The sequence below is a fragment of the Vidua chalybeata genome, chromosome 1, assembly GCF_026979565.1.
Source record: "Vidua chalybeata isolate OUT-0048 chromosome 1, bVidCha1 merged haplotype, whole genome shotgun sequence".
Classification (NCBI taxonomy): domain Eukaryota; kingdom Metazoa; phylum Chordata; class Aves; order Passeriformes; family Viduidae; genus Vidua; species Vidua chalybeata.
In genome coordinates, this window is record NC_071530.1 from 91428178 (window position 1) to 91441081 (window position 12904).

Consider the following 12904-nt stretch of genomic DNA (forward strand, 5'->3'; position numbering starts at 1 on the left):
TTGACATATTTCCCAAATATATAGGTGCTTGTAACCATTTTTGCAATGTTACTTCCACATGCTTTTCCTCTAAGTCATCCATCAAAGCTGATTAGACGATACATTTTGTGCACTGAGGTGGGAAAAGACATTCTAATATATCCCTTTTCTTATTATACAGGCTATTATGTATTTAAGGTTCACTTTAATATTCTTCTAGAATAAATTTTTTTTCTTATTCCAAGTACTGTTATGGTATTAAAATTTATTCATAACTTTGCTAGTGGCAAGATCAAGTTCAGTGGCTCAGTGTGGTTTGCACATCTGGATAAGTTGGCTTGTATAGTAAAGTTACCGTGAATTAACATTTAACCTAAATATTTATATTTTATAATTACCATTCTGTTAAAAATGCAGCTTGTTATACTTCAATCTGTTCTCCGTCTTTGGGTTAAGAATGTATTGTTTCATTTGTTATGTGACAACATCTAATGCTCAAGAGTGGCAGCAGGCAAATCTTTTAACTCTTCATTATTCATTAGTTTCCATTCTGGTTCTTCTAGCTCCTGGGACCATCAAGTCATTACGTACTTGAACTTGAGTATCATTATTGTTGGCACAGACTTGTGAAAGCATTAGAGCTGGCAAGGCACACAAAGGAGTGGTGTGTGGTGTCACAAGTACACATTACTGTAAATCATCACCTTCCTGAGTTTTGTCTTTGTTATTTTCACACAACAAGATTCTGTGTGTGCAATCCTGTACCATTGTAAGAGTATTTTCTGTGGAACTTTCTGATGTTCTGCCCTTTTCTTGGAAAGAATTGTTTGCATTTTCCTTTTTTTTTTTTTTTTTTTTTGCAGAAAACATTGCTTTCTATCTAAGCATACATGACATATAGTCTCTAGTTATGATGTTAAATGTTAGCACCAATCAGTTGAATCAGCAGTTTATATCCTGTTTAGCAATGTTGATTTATCAGCATAATTTAGCTTTCTAGAAAATGTACAGGAAATAAAAGTGATATCTGCCATCTATGAAAACCTCTCCACAGGACTAGTTTTGCAGTAACAGGGGCACATTTAAATTTCTATCAATCATTAATAAAATACTTGTACAAGCCTAGTGCAGAAACCTAGGAAAACCTAAGCTAATCTCTCTAGTGCTCAATAAGCTGATTTCCTCAATTGTAAACATGAATCAGTTCTCTTAGCAGATGGCATTTTATTCAGGGGTGGTTACTCCATTACCTGAAGGCACTTTTATTTCCTTTTCTTTTTCCATCCATTATATAATACTCCATGAACATGGTGTGTAGAAATTAAACTCCAAACAGCCACTTCCTCTCCCCTTCACCCTCTTTGGCAGGAGAGGGATAAAAGCAAGACCACGGGTTGAGATAACAATTTACTGAAAGCAAACAGCAATGGACTAAGAAATGCCCAGTAACAGCAACAATATTAATAACAAAGGTATACAAGAGGAGGAGGTGCTTTACACACAAAAAGGTGCTCATCACCTTGACATATCTCTGCATGGCTGCCGGGACAAACACAAGATGGTGGCTGCTCCCACAGACAGCGCCACGTGGTTTCCCCAGAAAAAGACAGGATGGCAAGTGCTCTCCTTGTCCCTGAGCTGGGAACGGGAGAACAATGGACAACCCCCAAAAGCTGGATTGTCCACGTTGAGCCACACTGCTGCTTTGGATGCTGGACTCGACTGTGCTCAGCTATGGCTGGCACTGGCGTTACCGCTTTTGACTGCTCCGTCCAGGTCTGCTTGGCTCCTTTCAGCTTCGGTCAGACTCAGCTGAGATCTACACATTTGGATCTACAATAACTTTGCAAAGGATTACTGTTACTAGATTACTTTAGCTGATACAGTCCATTTAAATATGAGTCGTTAATAGACCTGTTGCTTTAGATGAGGGAAACTGTTTACCCAGGGATAATGCTGCTCTTTTATTTTTTCCCAGACTTCTGTACCCTACTACAGTGACAAAAATTAAACAAATACTTCCTAGAGATAGTAAAACAACTGAACATAAGAAAATTACTTGCCATTTCTGGTGCCTTCCTTTCTCTCTGCAGTACATGGGAAAGCAGTGTGTCTTCATTCAGTCTCCCAACTTCCAGCTTCTGGACTCGTATATGGGATATATACATGGGATATATAGTTCTAATTTTGTTTCAGCTTTCTAATAATATCCATTCTTTCTTATATAATTCTTAGTCTTTCCCCTAGATTTCATTAGTGGTGCATCCCATTTTTTTAAATGAATAGTAGAGCTTATCATCTTATCATACCTGCTTCTGTACTGACTTTAAGTTGAATGCGCCATTACTTCCTTACACAGAAGCAATTGAAAGCACTTCAGACTGATGTTTCTCATTTAATCTACCATACCTCCTTTAAACTTGCTGTAGGATTATGAAGCTACCTTTTACTCCCCTTCTGCAGAGTTGTTCCTTTCAACATTTTTGTTTTAGCATCCTTTATCTTTCACATCGCTATCTAGTGTTAATGACAAAGTTTCCATGAAAATGTGTGGATTTTTAACATTTTGTGGATAATGTGGTTATTATCCAATGTGTAGATATTAACATTTTCAAAAAAATATCGTCTTTCTTGGGAAATTTTAATTCATCAACACATATACCTGACCCCCAAAACTTGCGTAATAAAATCCTTCTGTATATTTTTTATTTTTTCAGCAGTCCACCAACGTCTATCCAATACCCTGGTCTATTTGGTTCTCATGTTGTACTATAGTTAATATTTTATAGCTCTTACTTGAATGGTAAATATTATCTTATTTTCTATTTCAAAGTTTTGTTCTGCTTCATTTCAGAAATTCCCATCTGAATTATAACTTATGTTTCCCTACATACACTCATTTTAAGTTCAGATCCAGTTGCTCACAAATTGAAAGCAGATATTCTAAATATATTCTAAAGAAAGATTTCTCAGAGATAATCTAGGAAGTAGATACAGGGTTTTCTGACAGCATTCAAACAGATCTATATTTATATAATATATATGAGCTTTTTTTTAAATTTAGATCTACATACCCATATGCACAGAGCCTGTTTATGTATGCACACACACAAACACCACACACACACAGTTATGATGTATCTGCCCACTGTGTCTTGTGCTTTATAACATCTTGAAGAAACTTTTTTTTCTTTCATTCATCCTTTCTTGAAGTTTGGCTTTTGGCCATCACCTTTTAGCAGTTCTGTAAAATAGTTTTCTGTGAAAGAATGACATCATACATCCCACAGGTATTTATTGCTGAGTTATAATCCTGCATATAAATGTTTATCTCTCACTCCTTCTGAACATGGAGAGACAAGTATAAACACCTATAAAAATTATAGAGTAGTGCATGAATATGTATGCTTTGAAAATGCAATAAAGCGAAAAATAGAACTTTTGTAGTTTGCAAAGAATTGTATGAACAATATGATTGCCTTTGCTAAATAACTTAGTTATCAAAATAATTTCTTGTAACAAAAAGCAGGATGGCTTTCAATCCTGTAGACTGAAGTTAAGAAACTATGAAAAGTCTTTCAATATGCAAGCTTCAAATCAGCCATGAATAAACAACTTTAGCCCTAAAATACAGAGGAAATTGCTCAGTTAGAAAGCGCTGTACAATCTTAATGCATATGTGGGTAGACTGTGTGGTGATCTTACTTGCTTTGTTGCATTAAATAAAGGGGGTTTTATGAGTATTTTCCTTATATTTCCATATAGCTGTGTTATCTCACATACTTCTTCCAAAATGTCAGTTCACTTCTTAACATGATCTTTTTATTACCACTTTTTAGAATATAATGAGGTTTTATTTCATTTTTTATCTTTGTCCCTCTCAAAGCAGAATATTGAGTGCTGGTGATTTTTGGGTTACGTTCATTGCATGTCCCAAACTCTTACAGAGAAGATTTTATGAAAAGTTAAATATTTTTAATGACTTAACATTTTCAGGATATTTCTCCATCTCTTACAAGGGTCTTATTAATTGTCAGAGTGATGCAGAATGAGACTAACTATGATATATGTGATGCTTGAAAGACCTTTGAATACATCCTGAAATACAAGAATTGTTTGAGCATTAAATATTACCATTTTTTTTTATTTTAATAAAACCTTTATTTAAAAAGAAAATGAAGATGAATAGGTTTTTTTTGTAATTTGGGTGTCATTAGTTTTACACTTAAACCTGGATTCGTCTCATCTCACCTCACATGGCTGAGAAATCTCTTATGAGACTTCATCTTTCTGTAAGCAATGAAAAGAGGTAATGTTTTGTTTCTTTGTTTCCAGGGAAATTTGAGCAATTAGGATACTAATTTAGGCCCTTTATGTCACTAAAAAAATCACAAAGTATGGTTTTGAATTGTCTTGCTTATAGCCCTCATTTTTCACCCTAAAGTCAGCTCACACATATAGAGATGCTTCTCATTACTATGAACCTTTGTACTATGGATTAGAAAAATTTGCCATTCAATCTATTAACCTGAGCTAGGTGAACCTTGCTGATGTTTCTTGCCACTACTGTTACTTCAGTGTTGCTCTTCACTTCTTTTTCTTAAGATCAATCCAATCATGTTTGATCCAAACCCATAATAACTTGAAGAGTGAGTTCTTTGCAGTCAGCAGGCTGCAAGCAGCTGGGCTGCTGAGAGGTATTCCTCTTCATGTTGGATTTCTAAGGTCAAATTTTCTCTCTTTTTCAGTCAGCAGTACAGGTCCTTATTTCCACCTTCATTGTGCAGTGAGTGCATGACATTCAGCCCTACCAGGCTAAATAGAAAAGCTGACTAGGTCTACCTGGCAGATGTTCATTCTTCTTTCCTTATGGGGAATGGTTTTGGAAAATCAAGATGACAATATATCATAGCACCTCATATTGCACTTTTCAAATGAAATCTAGTAAAAGACCATTTGCTATATTAAAACTGTTTTACCTCAGAATTACATGACAATTACATTATTCATGATCTCCTCATCAGTGAAGATGATTATATACTGTATACTGTAAACTGTCCAGGTTATGCACACTTTAAGTTGTTTAGATTTCTTTTAATTAGGAAAGCAAACTGCCTTCAGGCTATTATAACAATGCAATATATTCTTTGTGAGTCTAAAATCAGACAGAGAATAAGTCCTGTCTCTGCTAGGCTAAACTTAGATTTTTATAAACTTGAAGAAAAGGCTTGAACTGGGTTTTTGGATTAAATTTGTCTACTCTGAATTTCAGAAAAGGTTCTCTAACTGAAATATACTGTATGCTTGATTTAAAAAGTGCAAACTTAAAGCTATGGTTGATATATAGTCTTGAATTAACCTACATTTTTCTGACTCTCTATTGATTTAGAAAAACTTTAAATAACTATCAGGGAGCTTATTCTGTGTCAGTCAAACCAATTTGCATTAAAACAGTACTTTAAGAAACCCCTCAACCAAAAATCCTGGCTGAAAAAATGCTTGAGAAGTACATTCCTAGAAGCCTAAAAAGAACTGGAGGGAATGACCAGAAGTATCTTTGGAATAGGAGTGTTTTCAAAAAGTGAATGTGCAGGCATTCTCTTCAAAATGCTGTCTGAAAAACATTCACAGCAACATACCACTTTTAACTTGGGCAGAAGAATTCAATGAAGTTTTCTGTTTGGTTTTGTGTGTTTTAAAAGGTTTCCTCTTTTCTTTTGTAGCAAGCATTCTCCAACCATGAACAAATTCCAGCATTTTAGCCATTGAATCCTCTTTTATAACACAAACCACAGGGGGCCTGCTTCAGTGCGAGAAGCTGAAACTTCTGAGTTTCAGCCTTGGCTAACGTAATGATTTTCTGTTTTTCTGTTACCTGGAGCTGTTTTGGTGCATGAAGACAGGAAGAAGTACTACTAGAGATTTACCCAGTAATTTAAGATACATAAGACTTTGAGAAAATAATATTTTCATGGAGGTATTCTCAACTTTTACGAAGATAAATTGATAGGGACTTCATCATAGAGATTCATTCCCTTAGGCTTTATTGCTCTGTATAGAGTATAAGATGCATGATTTTAAACAGAGGATTTTACATCACTGACTTTTAAGATCTCCTAGATTAAATTTTCAGCAGGTGGTTTATAGAGCTAAAATACTTCAAAAATCTGTTTAAAAGTAAATGGTGCTGGTAGGACATTCAAGCTGTATGAAGATGAAATTTCTCTACATGACAGCAATGCACAGATTGTGTCTTGTTGCACTCAGAAAAGCAAAGATTTTTTACTGACTGCTAAATGACTTATGGTGACTCTCATTTTTTTTGTGTTTTGATTTTTTCCAGCTTTCATTTGCAGCAACAACTCCAGAGCTGGCTGATAAGAAAAAATATCCTTATTTCTTCCGGACAGTGCCATCTGATAATGCAGTGAATCCAGCAATTTTGAAGTTACTCAAACATTATCATTGGAAAAGAGTAGGAACTTTAACCCAGGATGTACAAAGGTTCTCTGAGGTAAGATTTGCATAATTTATAGAACACACAAAGAGATACTAATATCAGACTTCTAAGGAGTTAGTTCCTTTATTAATTGCAATTCAGGAAAAAGAAAAAGTCCCACTGTTTCAGTCTTGTTTGGCTTTCTCTTAGTAGGTCACATTTTCTGTACTGAATAAGCTTAATTCCCTTCTGGGGTTTATTTGAGTGTCTGTAGTGAAAGCTACCCATGTTTTCACATGTCTGTTTTTCTCACACAAGATCATTGCACCCCAGTGCAAAGGTTCCTTTATATTCTTTGATTTGTAAAAACATATGATTTAAGGGAGGCTTGTATTCTGACTCTGGTTCACTTAAAAAGGAGAATAAATCAATTTTCACCATGTTCCTTTTGTGCTCTGATTTATTACAAGCATCAATCTGAGCACCGAGGAACAAAATCTGGTAAGTCTATGGCTGAAAATATTGGAGGAGCTTACTGAGACAAAAAATGTCTGAAGCTCCCAGAACTAATAAGATCACATACCATGCAGCCCACAAATCTTTCAAGTTTCACCCTGAGCAACATTTTGGTCATAGAAATTGCAATAAAGTGTGGAATAAATGCCATTAAGCATGGTTTTAACAACTGATTGAAAGAAAACATCTTATATGTAATGAATCAGAGCAAGATAAGGAAAGGAGCTGGCCCATTAATTATTAGAGAGGTAAAACTAACAGACACATGCCTGGTTGTTTCATTGTTGGGAGTTTTTTCCTTCTTCAGTATTGATTTTATAAAAGACTGACTGTGCTCTGAAGACTAGAGTAATTAAAACTAGGGAAGAAGGATAAGAGCAGGTTAGAGTCATCTTAGATGAGTCAGATATTTTCAAATTGTCTGGCACAATTAATTCATTATGGAATACTTAAGAAATCTTAGACTTTTCCCTTATGAGCTTTGAGAATTAAAAGATAAAATGTAAATGAATTGTAGAGGGAGGGAAGAAACCATTGTGTCTGTCTTTCCAGAAAACACATGAAAGCCCTGGGAATTATAGGCCAGTCAGGTTAAATTTGATTCCTGGAAAGACACTTGAGCAAATAATCTGTTTGAAAATCACACAGGAAATAAAAAGATGCTAAACAATGGTGAAAATGGATTTGTCAAGAATAAATCATATAAAGCAATCTGATTTCCCTCTATTACAAGGTAGCAGGTCTCAAGGAGGTGTGATAGGTGATGAACAATATTTCATAACCTATAAAATGATAAAAGTGTTCCTAAAGAAAAGTAAGGAAACTTAATTTTGGTGAAGATGATGTAAGAGCAGTCTTGTCAATAACCAATATTTCTGCAACAAAAGTTAATTGATATCAGGTTAGTAGAATATTTGGTTTTAAAACAAATACCGAAGCAAAAAGTCACCAAAAAGTATGGTATGCTTCACCCTTCTCTGTCTTGGAAATAGTTTCAGTGAGTAGTTATACTGGTATACTGTCAAACAAGAAGGACAAGATTCTGTTAAATGGTATTCTTCAGAAAGAGATAAGGTTTTCTCTAGATAATGTGATAGAGAAAATGTTTATTAAATTGCATTTGATACTTAGTTGGGAAAAGCTGCAAGTACTTTGCTAAGAACAGGATTGCGTTTCAGAATGATATTGATACTGGTTTAACTCCAGCCAGCAGCCAAGCACCACACAGTCACTTGGTCATTCCCCTGCGAGCAGGTTTGGGGACAGAATCTAAAGGGCAAAAGCCAGAAAATTCAGGGCTTGAAATAAAGACAGACTCATAGGGAAAACAAATCTGTGTGCACAAGCAAAGCAAAACAAGGAATTAGTTCATCACTTCCATAGGCAGGCAGGTGTTCAGCCATGTCCAGGAGAGAAGGGCTCCATCACACATAGCAGTTACTTAGGAAGATAAACACCATTACTCCAAATGTCCCCCCCTTCCTCCTTCTTCCCCCACTTTCTATACTGAGTATGATGTCATATGGTCTGGAATATCCCTCTTGTCAGTTTGGATCACCTGTCCCATCTGTGTCTCCTGCCAGCCCACCATACAACCCCAGCCCCTTGCCAGCGATGGAGTATGGAAAGCAGAAAGGCCTTGACTCTGCAAGCCCTACTCAGGAATAACAAAAACATCTCTGTCTTATCAACCCTGTGTTCAGCACAAATCCAAAACGCAGCCCCATACTGGACACTGTGAAGAAAGCTAACTCTACCCCAGCCACAACTAGGACTGATAAGGGTTTTAATAAAAACAACATTTAAGTGAAAAAGTGCAAAATGACTACGTAGGCAGCAGATCTCCAGAGAAAGATATGGCAAGCACTACAATGAACCACAAATTGAGTGATGGGCAAGACATTTAGACTCCTTGATTTACTGTAGAAAGTAGAAAGGGAGCAAAGAGCTCTCATTGCACCATCCTGATGTAATGCAATTTTGACACTTAAGGCACACAAAGTAAACCATTACTCTGCTTAGTGTTCATTAGGTGGAAGTTGGAGCATCAGGTCTAATATCATCTTCAGAAGGAGATCAGAGAAGTCTGCAAAAAAACATTGGGTCAATTGGAAACACATTTAATGAGAAAGATTAGAAGTGAAAAAAAAAGTCAAATAGAAAGGGTATATTGTTGAACTTTTGTTGTATAGGGGTTTTGAGGATAAAACTAAACAAACACAACACAGGGATTCTTGGTCTTCCTTTGGGACAGCCAGAATGACTTCCTGTCTGTCAGGGTCACTTAAGAAGTTCTAAAACTGCATCTTTCAAGGGTTTGCAAGAGTCCTGCACTTGAGTTCAAAGCCTCTCCATTTCTCTTGAAAGGTAAGGAGCAACCTTCTGTGTCTACAAACTCAAGTTACTGTGATTCATTACAGCTTTCAGGTAGTGCAAGATTCAGTTAAAACTTCCTTGAATTGCAGTGATTTTTATACTGCATGTTGAGTCCGGTGTCTTCAAAATGATTAAAGCTCAATTCTTCCTTTTTCAGCTTCATGTAGAGGTTTTCCCTTCCCCATACAGACAGTGAAAGCACAGGAAAAACTGCAGGAACTAATTAAATTGCTGTCTGGGAGCAATGAGGAGTGGGAGTCACGAGCAGAAGAGCATGCGATGGCTGGGCAGAGCCGTTGCAAGAGAGGAGAGTAGACCCAGGAATTGTGGTCAGGATCAGCCAAGTGTGCAGATCATCAGGCAAGTAAGACCCTGGCAATGAAGCAGGTCCAAGGCCAAGCTGGCAAATCAATCCATATGTCAGGGTCAGGTCTAGTGACTGCTGGATAGGTCTGTGGCAGAGGCTGAAGACACAGGACTAAAGGCTGGATAGAGCTCCCAGAGGATGGACCATCAAGGCCTGTTAGTGACCCTCAGGTGCTGGTCAACTGAAACTATAATTTTCCCTCTAAAGGAACATCAGGCAAAACTATTCTTCTGATATTTTTTGAAAGTGACAAAATAGTCAAATAGGATCTAAAACATCTCTCTCTGTTGTAAAATGCCAATGAGCTTGGGATGTGAATGGTCTTATCTATAATGAAAATGCATTACAAACCATTAGTTCAGAAGTAACTGAACGTCTTCTCTTACTCTTATGTAAAATAAAATAAGCAGAAACTAATCAATGGGATCTTTAGAGAAGCCTGTGAAGTAACTCAGGTGGTTTTACTCTTAACAGTGAGACAGACAGTTGTCTTATTTTTCTATCTCTCGTCTCCCAAATTGCATCAGTTTGATAGATGTCTTTCTCTTTTTTTAATCTAGAGCAGTTTGGACATTATCTAAATTTCCTCCAGTGGTCCTTCCACCTAAACACATGGGGGAATAGATGCTTGTTGTTGCACAGAGACTTCATACCCATGTAGTTTAGTCAACAGGAGTCCTGGTTGCATCTCTTTATCTGCTGTCTAACTTCAGGGATTTTTGGGCTGATGACTTTTTTTCCTTAGCTAGATCTCTGTCTCTTGTCCCTCTTCAATTTATACTTTGATCTTATCTCCTGAATAATTAAAGCTCACCTAACTTGTCTGCAGGTTAGCTGCCCCTTAAAGTCATCAAGCTCTCTTTTTGGTTTACTTTGTCTTGTAATGAGGCAGTTGTCTCAATTGCTTTGTTTATCTGTCTCACTCCAGTTTATCTCTGAAGGCTAAGATCACAGAGGATTTCTTGTTTCTATTTCAGTTGTTTCCTTTGGGAATCCTTTCTGACCGAGGCTTTTGGTTATCACCCATTTCCTTTTGCTTGGTGAAAAAACTTCACTTATTAAAAAATGTTATCTCTTCCTTCTTCTCCAGGTTGCAAAGAGAGATAAAGGTTAGGTAGAGAGAATGGAGAACTTTATGCCACTGTAGTTTCAGTTCTTAAAGCACATGGGCAATAGCTATGCATCTTATACTGCTATTGTGGCTTGAGACTCCCTTTCTTGGCATTACTTGGATTCAAGGATTGTGACTTTTTGAGTGACCTGTGTTTTATGGCTGCCAATAGGTGAGCTCACTGTTAGCACCCTTTGTGAGTTCTTCAGGACTCTTTGTATGACCATAAATATCCTTTCCATTGGGTTGATGTTTCAATTGTGTAAGTTGACTTGGTATAAGAATAATGTACACACTTCATCAATTCTGTTACTTAACTAGGACAAATTCATACCCTACTGTGCTTCTGTGTCCTAGATTTTATGGATTGCTGCCCTGTTTTTATCCTCTGGGAGAAGACTGTTTCAAAAGTTAATTCTGGGGAAAAGATTTATAAACGAGGTTACGAAATATTTCAGGATTTTCAGCTCAAAGTGTTTGCTGTGGTATGTAACTGTAGGGTAATTCAGGTTGGAAGAGATCTTGGGAGGTCTCTCGTCCAACCTGCTGCTCAAAGCCAATCTAGCTTTAGTGTTTAATAACCCTGAAGATTTATAGCTGTTTGTCCTGGTTCTGGGCAGGAAGGGTTGGTTTTTGCAGTATCCAGGAGGGGACATCTCCAGGACCCAGAAGTTATTCTATACCACCTCACCTCATTGCTGGGATTTGGGGGAAGGGAGTCTCTTCCAGGGAGAAGGGGTCCCTTCCAGCTCTGCGTAGTGTGGTGGAGGTCGCAGTTGGGAATTGTTGTTTCCATAAAAATTGTTCACATCTTTCTTGTACCCTCTGTCATTAGTATTGCTGCTGTTCCTTATCTCATTGCTGTTTCCAGTAAATTGTTCTAATCTCATCCCATGATCTTCACCTTTTGTGCTTCTTACTCTCCTCTCCATCCCACCACAGGGGAAGGGGAAGAGGGTGTGAGCAAGAGGCTCATGGTTTCACTGGAAGCATTAAATTGGAGAATAACATTCCTAAAGCACAACACTGTTGCACATATACAGTTTTCAGAAAAAGCCTGATTATGTCCTGTTTCTGATTCACAGATGAGATTTCAGCTGATTGAAATTTATGCAGTGGCTGGCGCCTCAAGTTTTACTGCTGCCTGGCAGTACCTGTTTGGGACTGTATTTTGAATTAGGCAAACCAAGCAATATGCCTGTGGTTTGTGGTTTGCCGTCTTTCATGCTTCAGTGGGAAGAGTCATGGGAATAAAGCTATACTTAACTATCAGTAAGACAAAAGTTTTGGATGCCACCAGTATTGAAGATATAAAGGCTACAGAATATGACAGGGAAACAGAAAAATGTATACTCACGTACTGGTTTTCAGATAATGCTTTATTTGCTTATTAGTAATTCTAGTTTACCTTGCTTCAGTATTTTTCTGTTATTTCCTGGATATCTTTCATTTTATTTACACACCTTTTTATTCATAGTATGTTTCAAACTGGAAGCTGACATTTGATTGCAATGGTACACTAAGACGGCTTCCTTATTTTGTGATATAGACTAGCTTCAATTACTTCTTTTAGCAATCATCTCATGTTTAAATTCATTGAAACTGCATTTTAAGTTAGCATTTGATAGCATATTCATGATATTCCTAGATTTAAAAATACATATATACATTTTCCTCCCACTGAATACCTTGTCTGGGATTGTTTTTAAAATAAGTTAAATTCTGTTCATCTCAAGTGAATCTTTGTTTTTCCCTACTTAATAGTCATCTCTTTATGTGATTTCTCTGCTTCTTCATGGAAATATTGAGAACTCGTAATGTAATTTTATAAATGTAGGTGTCATTTCAAAAAGACAGAAGAAATGAGAAGTGTGCAGTATGATAATGAAATACATTAAAAATATCAAGATAAAAGATTTTCTCCTGTGACTGTCACAGTCTTCATTGAGTTCAGTAACTTCAAAATATGTCAGTGACAAAAACTTAGGAAAAACAAACCTTCTAAGTGGACAAAAAGGCTTTTTTTTTTTCTGGGGGACATGATGAACACAGGATTTCTTTAGATTATGTTGCATTTTGTACACTGACAATGCAACATCTATGAAAAGCAGCAGGC

At 36.7% G+C, this 12904-nt stretch overlaps 1 protein-coding gene across 1 annotated transcript in view; it reads left to right on the forward strand.

The window, feature by feature from the left end:
• GABBR2 (gamma-aminobutyric acid type B receptor subunit 2) overlaps positions 1 to 12904 on the forward strand; it is a 355481-nt gene that overhangs the window by 77711 nt on the left and 264866 nt on the right. Inside the window, exon 4 of the mRNA XM_053941075.1 lies at positions 6323 to 6493. Coding sequence (XP_053797050.1) covers positions 6323 to 6493 — 171 coding nt within the window. The remainder of the gene's footprint in view (positions 1 to 6322; positions 6494 to 12904) is intronic.